Source organism: Diceros bicornis, chromosome 37 (genome assembly GCF_020826845.1).
Source record: "Diceros bicornis minor isolate mBicDic1 chromosome 37, mDicBic1.mat.cur, whole genome shotgun sequence".
NCBI lineage: Eukaryota > Metazoa > Chordata > Mammalia > Perissodactyla > Rhinocerotidae > Diceros > Diceros bicornis.
The window spans coordinates 16,477,434-16,499,680 of record NC_080776.1 but is presented as its reverse complement, the minus strand read 5'-3'; the positions used below and the strand labels follow the sequence as shown (position 1 = coordinate 16,499,680).

The 22,247-nt window shown below is 38.6% G+C and overlaps 1 protein-coding gene across 1 annotated transcript in view; it reads right to left on the bottom strand.

Annotated features, from left to right (window-relative positions):
• Window positions 1–2,352: 2,352 nt before the first annotated feature.
• The window catches only part of COL4A3 (collagen type IV alpha 3 chain), a 139,417-nt gene continuing 119,522 nt past the window's right edge, over window positions 2,353–22,247 (bottom strand). The window contains 14 exon segments of the mRNA XM_058533425.1: window positions 2,353–5,349; window positions 5,962–6,134; window positions 7,951–8,065; window positions 8,193–8,370; window positions 9,261–9,473; window positions 12,071–12,169; window positions 13,036–13,161; window positions 13,249–13,320; window positions 15,298–15,370; window positions 17,801–17,931; window positions 18,457–18,642; window positions 20,959–21,006; window positions 21,255–21,353; window positions 21,732–21,812. Of these exon segments, the coding sequence (XP_058389408.1) occupies window positions 5,265–5,349; window positions 5,962–6,134; window positions 7,951–8,065; window positions 8,193–8,370; window positions 9,261–9,473; window positions 12,071–12,169; window positions 13,036–13,161; window positions 13,249–13,320; window positions 15,298–15,370; window positions 17,801–17,931; window positions 18,457–18,642; window positions 20,959–21,006; window positions 21,255–21,353; window positions 21,732–21,812 (1,679 nt within the window). The 3' untranslated portion in view covers window positions 2,353–5,264.

The window sequence follows — 22,247 nt, the reverse complement described above, 5'->3', positions numbered from 1 at the left end:
ACATCCCAAATTTGAAGCCCCAAGTTCAAAAAGAAATTAATGATTTATAGTTCTGCACAAATTCAAAAGTCTGTAACAGCAATTCAGTAGTTTCTAAAAACACTTAAAACTATGAAATAGCCTGAAAGGGCGGTATATTAAATACCGTTTATATGATCATTCTACTCTTTGGCTCAAAATCTTCACTGGATCTCTAGTATCAACCAATGAAGTACAAGTTCAACCTGGTATTCTAAACCCTACTTAATATGGCACTAACCTGCTACTATCCTACTTTATTTACCACTGTGTGTGTGTATGTGTGGATGTGGATGTATATTTGATATATATGTATGTATTCTATATATTCTTCTGAGATTGCTTCATGCTTTCCTAACTACTTACTTTATCCATGCTGTTCTCTGAGATTGCTCCCCGAGAGCTCTAAGATTCTCTGAGATTGCTTCATGCTTTTCTAACTACTTACTTTATCCATGCTATTTCTGCCACCTGGAATGCCATCCTGCCTCTGACCACCTTCTGCTTCTTGAAATCCTAACTGCCTTTAAAGGACCACCTAAAATGTCCCATCTTTTATGAATTATTTCCTGGAGGCCTCCGACTTTTGAACCACTATTTGTCATCTTTTACAGCACTTATCACATTCTGTCCAATATTATAAATATCTATATATTTGTCTTATTTTCTTGTACTGGATTATAAATTCTGTGTTTGGGACCAAGGTCTATAACTCACTCATCTGGATGTCTACTGTGGAGCCAAATGTATTGAGCACGTTGTAGGTCTTGGGTACAAAGTGCTGAGACCTATATCCTTGACTGGCTGGTAAAAAGGAATTGAAGAGAATTCCAAAGCAATAGTTCTAAAAAGATTTTGAGCAATGTCAGCATTTTTAGAAAAACTGTGGAGTCTACAAAAACCTAGAGAGGATCATATTTATCTGATGTTTAAATTTAGCCTGGCTGTTCAAAATCAGTTACTTTTTCCCCTGTGTCTGGTTGTCTCTTAGTTTCTAATAGGCAGAGCTGGGCTTAGGGTGTGGTGAATTAAGCGCTCTTAGAGCTGGGCAAGTGCTCTGTCAGTTGGGTACTAAGAATGCATTAACACTGGTCAAGATTTTCCTTTCCATACAGGCTTACAAGTAGACAGAGAGAATGAGCTCAAAGACAGCATTCATTCTTCTACTTGCCAGCAGTAAAAATAAGTTTATTAAAATGGATTAGTACAGTTTTTGACTCAAAATGTTTTCAAATTAGATTTTTTGGCCCAATTATGATAATGTTTCTAAAATATTTATTTGAGCAATAGTTTTCTTGGTCTTCTTAGGACTATTACCCAAGATCACTGTTCATTCTGTTTCTTCCTTTGATTATATGTTTATTGCCATTTAACACAGCCTGAAATTTCTGAAGAGATTTTGTACATTAAAAGCATTCTTCTTTACCAATTCTCTACATTTGAAATTTTATGAATAGTTTTTCTTGAATGAGGAGTGTTTGTATTATAAATGGGAAACATTTATCAAAATTTATGACCCGTAATTTCTGTAATCTATATGTTTTCTTACTGATTTGTAAAAACTTCTTAAATACCTCACTAGAAAATGACCAAAATTATGATTAGGCCCTTCACAGGAAAACAAAAACAAGTGCTAATAAAAAATAGTAATTAAAAAAAAACAAATACTAAATAAAAGTGGTAAATGTTCAGCCTTACTGGTGATGAGCAAAATTTAGATTAAAATGAGATAGGCAAAACTGTAAAAGAACAGCAATACCCAATATTGGTAAAAGCATAAGGAGAGGAATGTTTTCATTACACTGTTGATGCAGCTGGAAATTCTAACAACCTTCCTGGAGAGCATTTTTGTATATATCAAAGGCCTAAGATTGTGTGAGTCCTATGATTTTATAAGTTTCCTTCTAGAGATTTATCCCGAGGAAATAATTGGTCAAATGTGAAATGAAATATGTACAGTATGCCCATAATAAAACTAAATTATGTGTCCATCAATTGGGGATTCATTGACTTATGTAGTAAATCCGTGAAAATAATGATTAGTGCTTATCTATTGATGTGAAAATAGGCCCACAGTGTATTAAGTTTAAAAAAAAAATCTGGTTTCAAAACAGCATGTTTTTATCCCACTTTTGTTTGAAAATATATTTATGGGAAAAAGTTTTGGATGGTATATACATTAATTATCTTGTGTGAGGATGAGAGGATAAATCATGGCAATTTTTATATTCTTCGTGACTTCTGTATTGTCTGTTGTTTTTACAGTGAACATGTATTATTTTTACAATCCAAAAAAATACATTTATTTCCATTTTGAAAAAATAAGACCAGATATAATTTTTTCAATTTTATTCTTAGACAATACAATAAAATATGATTTTAGCTGTAATTACAGAAACATTAGTACATTACAATATTGTAATTTTGTCAGAATATAATAATATAAAATATTCAATATATTTTAAATATATTTCATTTTGTTATAGAGTAAATCTTAAATTAAGTTTAGTAGCAGTAAGTTACATTTGATGCATAGAAAAATCTTTGTAAGTTAAATTAGCAATAAAATTCAAATTTAGCATCATTGTAATACTTTTATAAATAAGTTACTTAATAATGTTTATCTTGCAAAAAGAGACACCTCTGAGAAATCCATTATCTTAGCACACTGTGAAATTCCAAAGTTGAAGCCCCAAATGTAAAAGAAACAAGTTATTTACATTTTATCTACAAAGTGAAATCCTCATAACCTTGTAAGTTACTCGTAGGTCTCTGGAAAGTAATGCACATGAGCTATGTTTTAATGCTTAGTCTGAGCCACTGTTAATATGGCTTCATTGGAATTGAATGTTTCGGCATTACTTGTCTTCCTCGGAAGTTTAACACTGATAGAGGGCAAGAGAAGATGGAGGCTTGGGGACAAGCGAAGGCCAGTCATTTGACATTAGCACCAATCTAGCCCTTTTACTTATTAGTCAGATTAGATGATCTAATCTAATTAGGTCATTTGTGACTCTGGACTTTAAAGAGAGGCAGGGAATGAGCTATTGTAGCCAGTTACACCTGGTAACTAACCACCTGTAGAATTGTTTCTTCGGTGTTTGCCTAGAGCAGTTTTTTTCAGTCCTTAGAGTACATCGGAAATCACCTGGAGGGCTTGTTAAGCCCAGATTTCTGGGCCTTACCCCCAGTGTTTCTGATTCTGTAGGTCTGGGGTTGGCCCTAGAATCTGTAGTTGTGACCAGTTCCCAGATGCTGCTGATGCTGCTGGTCCAGGGACCACACTTTGAGAACTACTGGTCTACAGAGAGTTTGTAGAGATCCGCTAGCCCTATATGCCATTATACTACAATTGGGGCAGTAAGATATTTTTAGAGCAAAAAAGTCTTAATAGTAGGTGAGTCTAAGTAAATAATCTAAGTAAAATGCACTTCTTAGTTTAGATGTAAAAGTGGCTTGACAGCAGTCGCGTGAGCAGTGAAGGATGCAGACCACGGTCACAGTCTGTAGCTGTCCCCTGGGGTCACATCTTCACTTACAAAGCAACTGAGATTGAAGCAATAACCTGAATGTAAATATCAGTACCACCAACTCCACCTCGGTGGATCAGGAAGCATCTTCAGAGCTTTGTCTCAGATGCCTGGCTTCTGAGACTCATCAAATAGTGCTACCATCAGCTATAAATGGTTTTTAATGTTTGGCAGATCTTTATTTTCTTAACATTGTCCTGACCTTGGCATCTGTGATGCCTAGGAGAAGCTAGAAATCCTGGGCTCTCCCTGGGCATAGACCTTACTTTTAAACTTTATTGAGGCCTGCTGATTTACTATGGTGAACTATAAGGACAGTGACAAAGGAAGACAAGGAGGAAAGACAACTCAGATATGGGGAATTCCTAACAGAAACGATAAGTGACAATTTCTGGGATATTAGGTGAGAGACAAGTCTCTTTTTTTATTTTTTTCTCTTAATATTTCTATAATTTAGCACAGTGCCTGGGGCATGGCTTGGCACTGAATGAAATGCTTGTTAAGTTGAATTAACTAACCTTGGGAATGTATCAACACACTGAAAAGCAAGTTTTAAGATGTACGGCTGCCAAGCGCTACGATTTGTACATTAAGATTTTTACGTAGTGGACTCTTTCAATATGGTGTGTAAGAATAAGTAATATAAAAACCGTGCTTTTACAAAGGAAGAATTAGAGAAGTAACAAGGAAATAAATCTCTAATTACCCAGGTTAAATGGAAGATTTAGAGCAAAGGAAAAATATTCTGAGCCTGATTAGCCAACAAAAGCCTTAAATTCTTTCATGGATTACTGAACTACTCAAATATATAAGGTATGCACCAACGTTGATAGGGATGGGGATAAAGTGCACATGTACCAAGTCATGTCCTGTTATTTGTGTGGGTGTGCTGGTAAAAGAGAAATTAAAATTAGACACATTTCAGAGCATGTGTGTAAAAATATCCTGTTAAAATTAATTCACTAAGGGTAAAAATTGTATCTACTTTGAATACTAGCAGGCTATGTTGCTGCAGTGAAATGGATTCAATGGACAAACAAACTCTTAAAAAAAATACAAGACAAGATCACACAGTATTTCCAAGGCTATTATGATTCCATTTTGGGAACCCCCTTTTGGCCTTAGTTTTGGGTGTGTTTAAAGGAGCCCCAGAAAATCTAAGAAGCTCAGTTCAGTTCTGGTTCCCTCAGGCCTTTGATTCCTCAACAGGTGTGAAAGTCCAATTCTGTTCATGAAGCTCTAGGACTCCACATGCCTCTATCTCCTTTCCTATCCAGAGTCTAAAGGTTCAGGAAGCAAGTGGTGGGGCAATCTAAAACGGATTTAGTCTCCCTGAGTCTCAAAGACTGGAATAGAAGGGGGAAAATCTTGGGAATCCAGTGGACCAAATAGCTCTTCACTTGTAGCATCAGACTTTATACAGTCACCCTTTGGATAGTGCGTTGGATACAAGTGGAATACAATTTCAGTAATATTTTGTGAAAAGTCTGATGCCTTGCCATAGGGAACTTTGCAATAGCACAGATTTAGAGACCAGGATCACAGAACTAACTTAAAAGAAATGCTTTGTTGTGGCGAAACAAATAGAAACTTTGTACTAAGCCATCATACAGTGATATTGTTTGGTTGGAGAAAAATACCTAAATAAATGCATGTTCTGCATCATTACTTGGTTATTTAGGATGAAAAATAACAGTTCTATTTCTTTTTATTTCTTCAATGTCCTCTCTTCATGCACACCTGACAGCGACTTATTATCTTTTCTAACTCCCCAGCTTTCACAGTTGATGGAATAGGTTTTCTGAAATAAAAAACAAAAAAACACAAACAAAAAATCTCATTAATTTATAGATCAAAAGGGAGTACTTGCTGGGTTTGAGTTTTATTAATGAATATTGTAGCTCATCTAAACTTTATCACAGGAGGTATATTTCTGAAGAGGTATATATATGTCGACATTTTATAATTTTAGTTGTATTTTAGCAGCTCTTAGGAAACAGGCCTTGATGCAAACTTACAGATCATATTTTTTTGTAATAAAAACTACCCCTACCCTTTAAATAGTCTGTATTACTCACAAGTCTTTCAATACAGTAAATTAAGATCAGCAGATCATTTAGCAGTTTTATTCAGTAATTTACTATAAATTCATATATAAATATTAAATATATTTGGTAATGACAAAAATCATATTTATTTGTCTTTATTGGTACAGTAGTACAAAACTATGGCTCCTTGTTGACTCTAGAACACTCGTAAACTGGAAGTGCCAAGCTAAACAGGATTTTATTGGCACGGGGAGATTTTTTAAATGTGAGTACATCAACACACAGATAATGAAAATCTAACATCGGCAAGCTTTGAATAGTTCTGCGGTTGAGTTGTCAGATTAAACTTGACTTTGAATAGTTACCTGAACATTCTTGTTGGGTTTAATGAAGCCAACCAGAAACTGTAGGAATTTGAATAGTAGTTGCACGTTCCTCTTCCATGACATTCTATAGATGGACTGGCTCGGAATTCTTCCAGGCAGGATCCGGGGGATGCCAGTGCTTGCCCAGCGCCCTCAGAACCTGCACTTGTGAACTATCGCAATAGAAATATCTGAATAAGAATTCTGTGCGTGGTGTTCAAATTTTCAATGCTCTATTTTTTTTTTGTAATAGAAGAAAATAAGGAAAAAACCCCAGAAAGCATGAATTAAACGTCTTATGCTTCTTTACCCAGATTTGCTAACATTCCAGATACCTTACAAGTTGAGGTATAGTCATCGAAATGAAAGTGAAAGCTGTTTCTTCTGCCTGGAATGCTCCTTTCCCCCAGGTCTGACCGGCTCTTACTTGTCATTCAGGGATCTACTTAAATATAATCTCCAAAAGGCTTTCCTTGACCTCATCCATGTCACAGTCTCTCCCCTTATCTTGCCTTGTTTCCCTCATAGGACCGATCATCATCTAAACTCATTACTGTTATTGTTATTTTGTCTTCTTGCTTATTGTCTACCTTGCCTGCAAGGATATAGAGCAGGAACTCTGGTTCACTGCTGCTGTCCGCAGTGCCCAGAACAGTCATGGCACTTAGTAGGTATTCAATAAATATGTGTTGAATTAATGATTGAATGAATGGACGTCTGTGGGTAAGGAAAGATTCCCCCCACAATACATAACATCATGTATTATGATACATAATAATATATTATAAATGATGCTATACAGAATATGAATGACCACCAACCACATATGTGCAGATATCAGAATCATAGAAGGTCAGTCCATAAATTTCCTTATTTAGCATTTAAATCTGGGGAATTTTTCTTTAAAAGGCTGTTTCTGTTAGTCCCCATCTTCATGTGAACATCAAAAGGACACAGTATAAGGCATAAAGATTTTGGAGCAGACAGATTCAGGTTCAAATCCTAGCTTTACCATTTACTAGTTGTGAGACCTTGGGGAAATTACTTCATTCTTATTTGTAAAACTGAAGATGATAAAAACTACCTTGCAGGGCCGGCCCCATGGCTTAGCGGTTAAGTGCCCGCGCTCCGCTACCAGTGGCCCGGGTTTGGATCCCAGGCGCGCACCGATGCACCGCTTCTCCAGCCATGCTGAGGCCGCGTCCCACATACAGCAACTAGAAGGATGTGCAACTATGACATACAACTATCTACTGGGGCTTTGGGGAAAAAAAGGAGGAGGATTGGCAATAGATGTTAGCTCAGAGCTGGTCTTCCTCAGCAAAAAGAGGAGGATTAGCATGGATGTTAGCTCAGGGCTGATCTTCCTCACACATACAAAAAAAACTACCTTGCAGAGTTTCTATGAGGATTATGGAGTATTTATATAAAACAGCTGCCACATTAAAAAAAATATGCATTCTATTGCCAATATGGTAGCTACTATTCACCTAAATGTCTTATTTAGAATTTGTGGATAATCTCCTCCTAAGAAGTCTATTTTCTTTTTTTCTTTGTGAGGAAGATCAGCCCTGAGCTAACATCCATGCCAATCCTCCTCTTTTTGTTGGGGAAGACTGGCCCTGGGCTAACATCTGTGCCTATCTTCCTCCACTTTATATGGGACGCCACCACAGCATGGCCTGACAAGCAGTGCCTGTGTGCGCGCCTGGTGGCCCGGGCCACCAGCAGCGGAGCACGCGTACTTAACTGCTACACCACGGGGCCGGCCCCAAGAAATCTATTTTTAAATGCTCCATTATTTACCAAAAACAACTTACTGAAAGTAAGAACAAAACGTATATTTGCAGATTTTCAAGCAAATGTCCATGGAATATTGTGCATATTGATGTCAGGTAGCATTATTCCTGGGGGCCACATTTCACCCAGCCCAATGTAAGATTCTGTGGGTAATCTTTACTATGAATTTGCTGTTCCTTTTCTTCTTACCATGATGAAAGAAAATCCTTTCCAGAGAGAAATCCAGCCTTGGGGACATGAGGGAATGTCAGTGGTTTGGCTGTGAATGGCTATGGCAATCGCGGGCCCTTCACAGACAGTGCATCTGTAACATGAAACAAAGAATATGGTGGCATCGCCACTTTCTGCACAGTGATGTGCTGCCTTACACTCCACTACAAATGGAGGGATTCACTTGTTCCCATCACAAAACTGAGGGGTTGGATTTTTACCTGCTAATATAAGGCTCCAGGGCCCTGCCAGTAATTGGAGCCATGTCCATTGGCATCAAAGCTGGTGTTGACAGCCAGTATGAATAATCGTTTCGCGATGCAAAATTACATACATTGTTGATGTTACAGAATAAGAATGGCATCGTGGTAAATCGCTGCAGGCAGCTGCCAAGAGCTCCTAATAAAACATCAGACTGGGTGTCACTTTCAGTAAATTAAAATTATTTTGAGTATCATTACTAGATAGAGGCTAATTAAAACATAACCTATGGCAAAAACTGGAGAAAGACAACACAAAAGAGTTATTTGCAAAATGTGTTATGGAAAAGTTTTAAAAATCATAGAAATCAGAGATCTAATAGACAAACAAATCCTCCTTCTCCCAGCCTTACTGCTTCCTGTGGCCCTTTCTAACCAGTCTAGAACTCGAGGACTGGTAGAGGTTGGTTGGAAAAATGTCTTTGCTTTAAGGTATTCCCAATTCTTCATATGTACATAATAGCTAATAGCCAGACAAAGCTTTAGAAAAGATGTCACTTTATTTTTTTGCATACTGTAAGGATCCTTTTTTTTTTTTTTGTGAGGAAGATCAGCCCTGAGCTAACATCCATGCCAATCCTCCTCTTTTTTGCTGAGGAAGACTGGCCCTGAGCTAACATCCATGCTGATCTTCCTCCACTTTATATGGGACGCTGCCCCAGCATAGCCTGACGAGCAGTGCGATGGTGCGCGCCCGGGATCTGAACCCGGGCTGCCAGCAGCAGAGTGCGCTCACTTAACCACTACGCCGTGGGCCCGGTCCCAAAGATGTCACTTTAAAGAATAAAAAGCAGACAGGCGATTTAAGTGAAAATGGTTTGCCTTGAACAGGACGAGCTAGATTGGCATTCACAAGCAAGGCTCCTTCCAGAGCTCTACATTCCAGAATGAAAATTAGACATTAGGGCAATGTGGTTTTATTTACTCTCTTTAAAAAGCGGCTGTAAGATACTCAAGGTTGTTTACACTTAACTTCAGGGAGAAATGCTACAATGACAAAGTGACTGGGAACTAGGACGGGGACGTTACCCAGGTCTTGTCCATGGGCTTGTTGATTTCCTTGTACAAAAAGAAGAGAAAACCCACTATAGAGCGGCTCTGTCCCTCCCGGACAGGAAGGAATCTCTGTGGTCTGACTATGCCGGGTGAAGATGAAGCCTCTCATCGTTGTCCCGGTTGCTGGTGGTCCAGTGAACCCAGGTTTCCCCTTCAAACCCGGCAGTCCATCTGATCCAGGTGGTCCTTTAAAAAACACATCATACATGTGGCAACACAAGCTAAACCTCAAACTTGCTTTTCCAAAGTACTAATTTAAATGTTTATGTATACTGAGAAGCCCCAAATATAGAAAGGAGTCCAAAAGAAGAATGGCTTGTAAAATGGACAAACCATATTATTAAATGTTGACTATTTTATCATACAATGCCTCTGATATGGATATTTGTGTGTATGTTATATGAGTTTTTTGAGATCAGATCTTCTTTATCTTTGTAGTCCCCTGTGGTGCCTAGCACAGTGATCTGTATCTGGTAGGTCTATGGACATCTTTTATGAATAAATGAATGTATCTTCCTACAGTGTAGGGAAACAAGAAATCAAAATATCTATAATTTGAAAGTCTATTCAAGTAGATAATAAAAAGTTACCTATGCTTTTGATAAATTCAATAAACAATCATGCAAAACAGTAAAAGTTATTTTTTCCCCCCAAAGCCCCAGTAGATAGTTGTATGTCATAGCTGCACATCCTTCTAGTTGCTGTATGTGGGACGTGGCCTCAGCGTGGCCGGAGAAGCGGTGCGTCGGTGCGCGCCCGGGATCCGAACCCGGGCCGCCAGCAGCAGAACACGCGCACTTAACCTCTAAGCCACGGGGCCGGCCCCAAAAGTTATTTTTAAAGGTGCAAACTTCAAGGAAGTTTTTGTTCAATTAGTAAGGCAAATGAGAACAGAAAAGACTTCTTTTTTTAATTGTGATAAGGATTACTTTCTTGTATTTATATGAGTTAAAACCAAAGTAAGTCATTTTTGTACTTTTTTTTTCTCTGCACTTGGAGTTGGCTAATAATTTGTCATTTTCTAAACAGGGACCAGTGAGCTGTCCTTTGTCTCCTTCTTCCTGTTCTTCCCTCTCCCTTTCTTCATCAAATAGCTATTATTTATGATATTGTAGGCTGGCCACCACCCTCCTCACCCCTGATCCATTTCTGCTGCCGCTGCACCCTCAATCCCACCCCAACACAGCGTGGGTCATGGTCCTTTAGGGTCCTAAGGAAATGCAGAGAAGGCACAGACTTGGATTTTTGGCCTACTGAGTCAGGGGAGATATTGTAGTTGCCCACAAACAATCATGCCATAGAGTCAGACAGTGCCCAGGTTTAGTCCCGGCTCAGCAGTCAGTACTTCTCACAAGGATTTGTTAAAGCCCCAATTATATTTTTTTCAGTCTCCCCACCCATTCCTATCTTCTCCAGGGGCCTTGACTCATTCTTTGAAATTAAAAATAGGCCATATCCAAATTCTTCGAAGTCTCATGTTTTACTTGAAAATTCCAAATTTGCCAAGTTTTTAATACATCAGAAAGGAATGACACACATTCTTCACTTTTCCTAACATCTACCTTCAGTCCTAGGGGTCTACAACTGGCCCCAAGCAAAAGATGCCTCCGGGTCTTTGCACAGGAATTAGGAAGTGACTAGCTGAGCAAGACAGGAGCTGGAGGTGAGCTATGGTGCAAATATGCACAATGCAAGGAGATTCTGCATTTCCAAGAAAGAGGCCAAGGCTCTCAGTGTATACCAATGCTGTTTGACTCTTAGATCCCTTTATCATTCTTATGAGGCCTTTATAGCATTAACACTAACTCTGTCTACTTGCTCATAATTCTCAATGCCATTTGTATTGTAGCCCCCTCGCTCTTGCTGAGGCCCCATTCTGAAACCCAGCCTTGGTCAGTCAAGTTTTTAAATTAATAGAATTATTAATAAGAGTTTTGTTTTTAATCATTTTAGGGAAAGTTTAGTGATTAATAGTGCTCTAAAGTACACTCGTGACTACACTAAATCACGAGTGATCATGCAATTAATATTATAATTAATATATTAGCATTATATTGGAATTTTTAAAGATTTAAATCTCTAGTTTTTACAGTTTTATTAGAGTAGATTTAGTCATATGTCAATAAATTGGGAAATCACATTTAGAAGTTTTTCTTACTTTCACAAAGTCAGCAAAACTGAAAAATAAGACTTGGACATCTAGGTTTTTTCTAGCAGGTGCTTTTGAAACTTTTGCATAAGGTAGATTTTGATCCAGGTGTATCAAATTGACACATATAGCTTATGTTCAGACTAAAATATTAGAGGCCCTTTTTCAGGATACACAGGAGTTGTTGAGTTGTATTCAAGAATGACATAGTTAAAAGATGGCTTTCCTAAGTAAGGATACTAAGTTGCTCTTCTATTCATATCAAGATAAGATTTTGCTAACTATGTACTTATGCGCCATTCCTATAAGTAGATATTATTAACTAATTACTCTTATAAATAATTGAAAACAGTATTGGCCTTTCTGAAAATAGAATTAGTGCTTCATTAGGTCTATTTGTCCTCAGGCCAGGTCTGGAGTACATCTGCCCAGTTAAGAGATAGGAAGAATGGTGTATTCCAGTAACTCTTGATTTTTTATCTTCTTCTAAACAAACATTTTGCCCCTGGCTTTTAGTCTAATCTGATCAACACGAACTGAAAGACCAAGCTTACTCTTACAGTCACATACTCAAACAAGACTTCTCTGCACATTGAAACAGCACTCCTGTGAAGGAGACAAGCCAGCTGTTTACCTTGTTCTCCTTTACCACCTTTGTCACCTTTTTCTCCAGTTGGCCCAGGCGTTCCTGGTTTTCCATCCTTGCCTGGTTTACCTCTTGGCCCACAGGGTCCTAGGCAAATAACCAACATTGTATTGAATGGTTCATATAGGATAAAAAGTAGGGTGACCAACCATCCCAGTTTACCAGGGACTTGTGCAGTTTCAGCAGTGGAAGTCCTGCAAACTGAACAGACCCTCAGCCTTGGGCAAACTGGGACAGTTGGTCATCAACTTGTTACACCCTACTTCCCAGGAAAAAAAAAAAAGACCTCAAAAATGAACTAGGAGTATATGAAATACAGCAGTTTAAAACTGTGCTGCCACTTTGATTTATGCTGTGCCAGAATTCGCTGTGTCTTTGTATTGATCAAAGTACTAAGTAATATCTCATCTCCCAGATGATTCAGGCAAACTTAGAACATAATTCCATTCAGAATCCTATTACAGTATGCTAAGCCTATATAAAGGAGTTAGTTCAATTTCCATACACATATTTTGAAAATATTTCATAATAATAAGCATACATTTGCATTTACTACTCTTCCAAGTGCTGTACAAAGTGTTAGAAAAGTGTAAATACATAGAACTAAGGTTTATTCAGGCAATCATTTAGAAATAGAGCTCTAAGACTGACCGTTGTCAGAGAAGATAGACGTAATACTCTTACCTTATAAAAAAAAAAATAAGTGCCCTAAAGTGTATTTGCTCCAGTTTATACTATGCACAACAGTTTTCATTAGATTCAATAGATTCCAAGGTCTTTTATATGCTGGTCGAGAGTAAAATGAGCTCAATCCTAAAACTGATCGTAAAAAATACTATAATGTTTAACATTTTTCGTGAAGTTGTATCGTGAAAGTGTATTCCAAAGCACTTTGCAGGTATTTTGGTTCAACCACTTCCTCGTGCTCAAAGTCAATGCTGCCAGTCCCACACCTGGCTTTCCCGGTGGCCCCAGTGGCCCAGGTTCTCCTGGCATCCCTGGTTCTCCAGCTGGGCCAGGTGGCCCTGGGCTTCCTGGAAGGGAGATGATCTCAACTGTGCCAGGGTCTCCACGTACACCTGTTGACATGAACAGAAAAAGATGATGGCTTCACTGATGAGTTATGCTTTCTTCATGGAGAGCAATACTAGGGAAATAATATTTACCAGGTAGTCCTTTTGGCCCAATTCGCCCTGGTGGCCCAATTGATCCCACAAATCCTGGATTACCCTTCTCTCCTTAAAAACAAACAAACAACCAAAAAAAAAAAACCAGTGTGAATCCCGTTAGAACAATGCATTTCATAGCTCTTCAGGTTGATGATCAACTCTGAGGATATAGATACTGGAAGTTATGACTGGAAGTTATGAGCTTTGTGACAAAGGCTGCAACTTAATTATAGTCACGTGGGTTTTGGCATTTCACTTGGACCCAGTCAGTCATGTTTAATGTCTGTAGAGAAATATATTCTTGAAGTAGGCATGAAGAACTTGTATTTTAGCACTGAAGGGGAAGAGTTCCTAAGAACTCACTTTTTAAGTTCAGAAACCAATTCAATTTCATATTTAAGGTAAAATACAAAGTGACATTAAAATCTATTTTAGCACCTCCTGGTGAATTATATTGCTTGGTTGTCATAGTTATCTACTTTTTCAGTTTATTGCTCTAGCTTTGCTAATAGCCGAAAGTTAGTTATGTTAGAAATTCTCACGAGCACAGCTACAATATCTGCTTTGATGTAAACTAACAAAGGGGTAAAGTTTCTCTACCAGACCGTCTTTGACATGAGTAAAGTTTACCAAGAACCGCTGATTTGGAGAAATACTCTCTTTTAAAGAATCTTGAAATAATGTAGACATTACATCTGATTACTTAGAAAGACTTTAATCCTAAATATGATATTAATAGAAGAAACACAATAAAACAGTTATAGTACCAAAAGTTAGCTGGCAACTGCACTATAAATTATCCGCTTGATATCAGAACTTGAGGAAGGTGTTAATATTTACTTATATACACCAGAAGAAGCCTAAATATTTGAGGATTAAAAATTTCCAAATAAAGAAGTCAAATTCATCAGTAAGGCCAGCGAAAGGACGGTCTTATTCTGAAACCTAAGAGAGTAACTGAATGTGTTTCATAGAACATATTTCAAAAGAACTGATTTTACAAATCTCCCTTCTAAATACATACCTCTAAATATTTCACCAGAATGTTTCTTTCTTTAGTGATGCTTTTATATAATTTTTCAAGTCTTAGATATTTCTATTCTGAGACTTAAGGGAGTGACAGGTGCTACACATTTTTCCCAGGCTGCCTGCCAGTATTCACACATCCAATGTCTAGTGGGACTCCTCAGAATCACTTGCTTTGAGTTATTCTTATCTAATTTGCTCCCTGACGTGTCAGTGTTGAAAACATTGAAAAGGACCACTTTCAACACCATCTTGTCCTCCCTTGGACCTGGAAAAGGTTTTCCTTCATGAAAATGTGACTTTGGTCACTTTGAATACACTTATTATTTACCATCTCTATAGTCTATGATAATAGGTTCTCTGCCATACAAAAACAATACCAGAGAGTTTAACCATCTAAGACAACGAATCCAATATTCAAAACTTTATTTAAGGTCTTTGTGCACTTATGGAAGACTTGAGAAGTATTTTCTGAAACCTGAAATTTAAATTTGTGTGTGAATATTTTAAACTTAAAAACTCCAAAATTATGTTTTTCTCTGATTTAAAATATAATACCTGTGCCCCATAAAGAAAAGCAATACTTAAATCTGCATATAAAAATTTACTTACCCTCCCCAACTAACATTTTAGTGAATATTCTTGTAGATTTTCCAGCTTTTTAAAATGATAAAAGTAATGTGTACATAGTAAAATTAACAGTGCAAAACAATACTGTTGATATTGATGTCATTCCCCATTCCCCAACCCAACACACATCAACATCCTGAAGGTAACCACTTTAAACTGTTTCTGGTTTTAATTTTTCTATAATCTCCATCCTTAGGGACGGTTTTGACTTTTAAGCCCCCTGGGGTTGGGTGCTGGTAGAGTCTTCCTTCTTCACTCATACCGAGGTCCTGCTCGTATTAACCCCACTGCCTGTGGTGACTTTAGGAGTTCAGTAAACACTTGTGTGCCCTAAATTACGAACCACCGTTATTGAAGTTGCATCCAAAGAGCAGTGCACAAAAACAGTACCTTTCATGCCCGGAAATCCACGGAATCCAGGATCACCTTGGGGCCCTGGCTGACCTGGGGTACCTGGTGGTCCCTATTTTTCCAATAAAAGAGAGCAGAACCACAGATGAACTTTAAAAATCACAATAATCACAGCAGGTATTTAAAAAAAAAAAATAGGATATAATATTATGTTGCGTCAAAATGAGCTGAAGCTGACAGACGTCACTTTTACCTTTCAATCCTGTGTTTCACCTCCCATAATTCCTCTGCCACCTAGACCTCTCGTTAGGACTATTATTTTCAATAAAAAGAAGTAAAAACCACCCTTAAGCCCAGGAGCAAACATACCTTCTGATATGAATGTATGTTGTGTGAGTATTGGATACAATTGGATATTCTGTATCCTAAATGGATACAGAGTATTTGGAGATCTTTCAGCAAGAGCAGGCACCAGACTGCCAGAAAGAAAATTGTATTTTGTATTTGTAATTATTGCAAAGACAAGAGTTGTAGCACCCACCAACATTCTAACTAAGCTGGCAAAGTTATAAATTACTCCTGGTCAGGGTGGCAGAAGTAAAGGGTCCAGGGATGGGAGCATGAAGGGGTTGTCAGGGGAGTTTCGACAGGCACCTTTGACAAGGATGCAATGATTTTACCAGGAGGAGATGCTCCCTCCTTATGAGGCTGACACTAATTGCTCTTGTAGCCATGAGATGCTCAAGCAAGGCCGTAGGAGGAGAGGGGAGGGAGCAGGACTCCTGAAAAGAGCTATATGTCAGAATGTATATTAAATATACTCTTATACTGTCCATATGAATTGAGACAGAATGCTATTACTTGAAAACAACGAACTGAAGGTCATGAAAAATGCTACAGAATAACAAAACTGGGCTTTGAGCCAGCTGTCTTTGGAGCAAGAAGACCAAAGAAGGAACAGTCCTATTGCTTGGATAAGGTGGTATGAGGTTTAAAAAGGAGGGAGAGAAAACAGAAGCACTTGATCAAGGACTCTCAGGCTTCTGAGACCTGGCCTTCTCTCAGGTAACCAGGGAGGAGGCCTAGTGCCAGGCCCAGCCCTTGGGTGGGGAGGGAGCTGTTCCATGCAAGGAGAGAGCTGTTAAGGGCACCGAGCCAGTTTAGACATCCTTCAAGAAGAATTATCTTTCAATCGCAAATGTAGAAGCTTAAATTGACCTTGGAAACACCTGAGTATTTAAGAGAGATCACATTTCCAAACCACGCTTTCCCCATCCCAGGTCCTTGGAAGGACTTTCAGTGTGATCATAGGATCAGTGTTTGCCACTTTCAAAGAATCATGGAGAACGTGAGAGATACCTAAGACTGGAGATGGGCAAATATCTCATTTATTAAAAAAAAAAAAAAAAAGTTTTAAAAAGGTAGATTCTGGAAACCAAATACCAAGAGAGCTAATGAAAGCTTAACATGATTTCTGTCAATGAGCCATGCCAAAGAACCTCATTACCCATCATTGATGAAAACGCAGAACATCTATGACATAACTCTGATTTCCTCATCTGTCTCCAAGAATTTGATGTAACGGAGGAATCAGGCCTTTCATATATGCTGCTAAGAGAAAGCTAGGAGAGATGGCCATGGTGTTGAGTAAGAGACTGTGAAACGAGATCTTAATAGGCTGGGAGCATGAGCCTAAAAGAACCAGATGACATCTAAGAAAGATAAATGTGAAAGTTCTATACTTAAGTCACAAATAAATAGACAAGACAAAAAATAATGGAGAAAACCTAAAAGCGGTTCATGAGGAAAAGGCACATGGGCTTTCGTTGACCATAAACTCAATGTGCGATGACAATGTGGTGACGTGGCAGCCAAACTGCCCAAGTGGAATTTGGGTTAGATTATAGAACAGGGATGTTCAGAACAGTGAGACTCTTCCTTCCCTTAGCCACTCCATGGAGTACTGAGTTCTGACTCCTGGAGGGTGTTCATACCAGGGGTTGCTTTTTAACGGGGATATTAACAAACTAGGATATATTCAGAATAGAGGCAGGATTGATGAAGGTTAAATTGAATTTGAAAAAAACAAGTAATTAGTAAGGGAAGAAATGCTCGGAAGGAAATGGCAGCTATTTACAAACATTGGAAGGCATGTCCTGGGGTGAAAATAAATAGACATTTAGGGGATAGCACAGATGACTTCAAAAGCGTATTCATAGGGAAAAATGATGCTGTCGTCTAGAGTGATTGCAAACTCTGAGGTGTTTTTTTGAAGATTCCATCACTGGAATTGTTCAGAGTCTAAACAGGAAAAGGTCAGGAATCACATAGAGAGGGGTCCCATATAGACCAAACTTTTAGAGGTCAAATCTGTCCAACTCATAAGATTCTTTGATTCTTTGAACCTTCTGGACTCTGTCTTCCCTTGGGTGCACTGCACAGAAGCATCACAAATGGGAGATTTTTGTTGCCTCTGAGTACATCGGATCCTGGCAATCGACTTAGAAGAATGTAAGAAGTCAAAATAATTTTCCACACTTACCGGATGACCTGGTGGCCCCATGTCTCCTACAGTTCCAGGTGGACCTCTTGGGCCAGGCTTGCCTATAAATCCCTTGTCTCCTTTTATGCCTTCTACGTGACTCCCTGGAGGTCCGGGGGGACCAGGCTCACCTGAATTCACAAAGAACCTGTCAGTATTGCCAGTCAGGGAGCTTGGCAGTTTCTGTCATTGATTCTTTGGAGTGAAGTACAAACCCTGCACCTTATCCTTACCCCGAACATTCTTTCCCTTGTGGGGTGTGATGGGATTGTGGTAGAGGCAGAATGAGATAATGCCATTGAAGCCCCAGGCACAAGGCAGGAACTGTTTCTCCCTGATGAAGGTCTATCAGAGCAGGGTCTGTGCCTAACCCAGTACCTGACTTATAGTAGGAGCTCAATAAATATTGGTGAATGGATGCATCTCCCTCTTTTAGGCTTATTGATTTGGTATTTACTAATTTTTCAAATAGGCCCCTCTGCCTCAACAACACCAACAGCTTTACCATGCTGTATGTGAGAATGGGTGGGTATGGGAGGATAGAGAAGACCAGAGGAAAAAAAGAAGCAACAAGGTCACACAAGGGGAAGGTGGAAGGCTTCTGATGTCAGACGTTATTTGCAGTCTTTTTTCTTATTTAAAAGTAGACCCTCTACCTGGGTTTCCTCTGGAGCCCGGTGGACCTTGATTTCCCTTTTGGCCAGGGATGATTGCACCAGGAAAACCTGGTGGCCCTGGGGGTCCTGCCATGCCAATGGGACCTTGTGGCCCAACATCTCCCACTGTCCCTTTCCTGCCGGGGAGGCCGGGCAAGCCTGAGGCTCCCCTGTCTCCTTTGGCTCCTGCAAAGAAAAAGGTTTGATAAGTTTCTGTAATGCTTGGAGTTATAGTTTGTGATTATCTCTAATAATGTAGACACTTTGCTTAAAGATGTTAAGATTCACAATATATTTTTTGAAAAGAGGTTGTAAATGAAATATAGGTCTACAAGAACTGAGTCTCAATTCTGCCTCCCACTAGTCATTTGATCTTGGCAAAGTCGCTTCACTGTTACAAGTCTCAGTTTTCTTATTTAAAAAATGAAGGTAACGCCTGACCTAGCTCAGTTCTTTAAAGATCCAGTGAGATAACATAGAGAGGGGAAAGCCTAGTGTGATCTCTAAAGTGTTCTGTAAATGTAAGCCACAATTATTATTATCTGATAAACTTTAAGACATTATTTAATCACTGATAATTTGATAGAATGTAAAAAGCTAAACTTCTCAGCACTGATTTGTGTGTTGCTCAGCTAAACCCAGAAAAAGGAACAACAAAGTTGCAATCCCTATTCTGTCCTCTGGTTACTTCTCTCCGGTAACACAAATCCTAGTCTGGAAAGGACGAATGTGGCAGGAGGTTTGAATTTACTAAAGAAGACCCCTAAAAGGTCACAATTGAATACTAATATTTTTCATCTCAGAGAACCTTCAAGAAATTGTGCTTTGACATTCATAAATGGAAAATGTTGTATGTATTGCAAATCATCTCTCCCATCTCTCTGTTATTCTAAAAGTAGTAAATGGCAAGAAAATAGAAGACAGATGAGAGGAAGAAGAAGGAAAAGTGAGGGTGAGGCTGGTGGCAAAGGGAAAGGGCTAGGGAATTTATTATGTGGTGAAGACTTAGAGCAATGATGAAAATAAAATTGATGAACATTGAAAATCTAGCCCTTTGTCTCTCATGTTCTTTAGCTTCTTTATGCCTGTAATTTATGCTTTTAAAAGAAAGTATTTAGATGATTTCAGCTCACTTGAAGCTCTGAAATGCTGTATTTGTACAACAGGGTCTGGCAATGGTCTGAGGCACCAAGATGCTGTCTTGGGTTTTATATTCCATGTCCATGATGATGCTTCCTTGTTTTATGATATGATTTCTTTTTAGGATTTGGGAGAATTAAAACTAATTAAAAGGATTCATACCTTCCAAGTCTCATTGAACTCTTCTCCATATTTAGTTATCCTAGAGGGATTGAGGTGCACAATCATTCACTTACATAATTATGCTATTTGTTATTTTTTAAGGTTTTTTAACTTAAGGTAGGATCATTTTATATCAAATTTTATTTCCAGTTAAATGCTAAAATTATCTCATTCCAAACGCTTAAACTGTGAGCTTAGCCTGGGAAAATGAATAGAAACTCTCTCTTTGACCATAATTCTACAACTATACTGTGAAGTAGACTGAGAAAGCCTTTCTGCTCACGGGGGAGGGAAGGGTCTGGGAGATGTGGGGACATTGAACTCAACCAAAAGGACTATCATACCATCCAGAAACAAAGGGAAAAGAACAGCTCTTGTCTGCTTTCACAGCAGAGCTGGAAGGTCAAGAGGCATTTCCTGCCACTCTGAGTTTCTCGGTAGCATCAGGCCACTCCTGTTGGTTCTTGTGAACATCAACAACCAGAGGCCTTCATTGGGTTTAGGCCCCTTGACTAATAAAATACTTCTATCCACAGAACCCACGGCTTGAGAAGGGTCAATAAAAGGTGCAAACAATCTAATATTTCTTCTGGCATGTTTCTCTACAAAATGGCAAAAGTTAAAAGAAGCTGCTTATCTTATAAAATACTGACATGGGAAATCCAGACTTGTTTGTCAACCAAAAACTGTGTATACTCTGAAAGACGTGTTCAGTAAATTGCCATATCTGAGGTGTTGAGAGAGTTACTGGGTAGCCCTTAATAAACAGTAGCATGAACCACAAATTGGCTCTAAGGGTTGGAATCAAACCCATGAAGATAACAAGGTGGCAAAGGATTTGTGTTATTACTGCATCTCAGAATAGCAGGGAGGGATGCTTATTGAGAAGCCATCAATCCTGCCTCCATCGTTTTAAGAGGTGGTACATTTAAACCATACTAACAACAACAAAGGAATATATAAGAAGTCTTATTTTTAAAGACTTGCATAGACGGAAATTCCAAAATTGGATCACATATCACTTTGTTATGATAGTGATAATTAAGCATTTTTACTTGAATACTAAGAATATAAACATCCTATATTACCACTGGACTTCTTTAATTCAATATGTTGTTTATTTTGTATGTCAGGAATATTAAATTAAATTTTGTCCTTGAAAATGTATATCACTAGGGTCTGGGAGGAAGAATTGCTCACCTTGAGCACCAGGGTTCCCTCTTGGGCCTGGAAGTGCCCCCAGCAAACCTGAAAGAGATAATTTTGGCATATTAATATTTTATGTGTGATTAATTTCATTATATACATTTATATAATTTATTCTGCTTGGTCAATTTCACTTTGGTAACAGAAGGATGTTTAACTATCACACACCCAGAACATATTAAAGATCATCAGTTCTATCAAAGAATCTCTAGAGCAGTGACGGACTACAATGGACTAATTATTCTATGTAAAATAAAACTAGTGGGGCCAAGATAATGAGTAACTTATACCCGTTTCTCCCTTTTCTCCTGCTGGACCAGGAATTCCATCACGTCCTTGGTCACCTCTCACACCCATTGGTCCAGGATTTCCTGGGAATCCTGGAGGGCCTGAAAAAAAAATGCCATTCAAAGAGAGGACTAACTTCCTATCAGTGGCCTAATATGAACACCAGATGTGTGGAATTCTGTTAAAGGTGTTCATTTTTCAGAACCGTAGCTATGTGAAGGTAAGTTCACAGTGAAAACTATGAACTGATTAATACTATCACCAGGATTGTTACTCTGGAATGTGTAGATCAGCAGATCTTTGAGTTAGGTATAAACACCTAACTTCGCTTTTCTGCATTTTTGTCTGGGGACTGAGTAACCAGGAGCTACATTCTAAGGAGGAGTTGTGGGTCAGAGACATAGGTATACACAGGCTCCAACCTCGGAGAAATGTGCCTCTCTCATAGAAGGGAAATAGACAAAGTACAGAAATGGAACCTGGAGGGCCTTTTATTCCTGGAGAGCCAGGGAAGCCTTTGATTCCTTTAAAACCCAAATCACCATCAGGACCCCGCTTTCCTATAAATGGAGAGAGAAGGGAAGGAATAAAGAACACCAAAAGATAAATGATTACAGCAACGGCTGAAATGGTCAGTTCTTACAGTCAACTGTGCTCACGCTGGCTTCAGGAAGCACTCTTGCTACATAACCTCAGGCTTCTGTCCTGGCTTCTTTTTCCCCAGAGAAGCACAGCTGAGATGGGTCGAATCATTTTCAAAGCTGTGCGTACACCAACCACGTGGACAGCTCAATGTCTGACTTATTGCTTTATTTGGGAGTTAACAGAAAATCCATTGAACCTTTCGGTGTTTGAAAGGATAGTTTAAATATTATCTTTAAGTAAGACTGCAACCCAGTAGCTTAGCAGTTGTTCTTAAAACAAAACAAAAACTTAGACCCAAATTATAAGCAAATAAGGAAGAAAGCAATGTTTAACCCAGAAACATGCCAGAA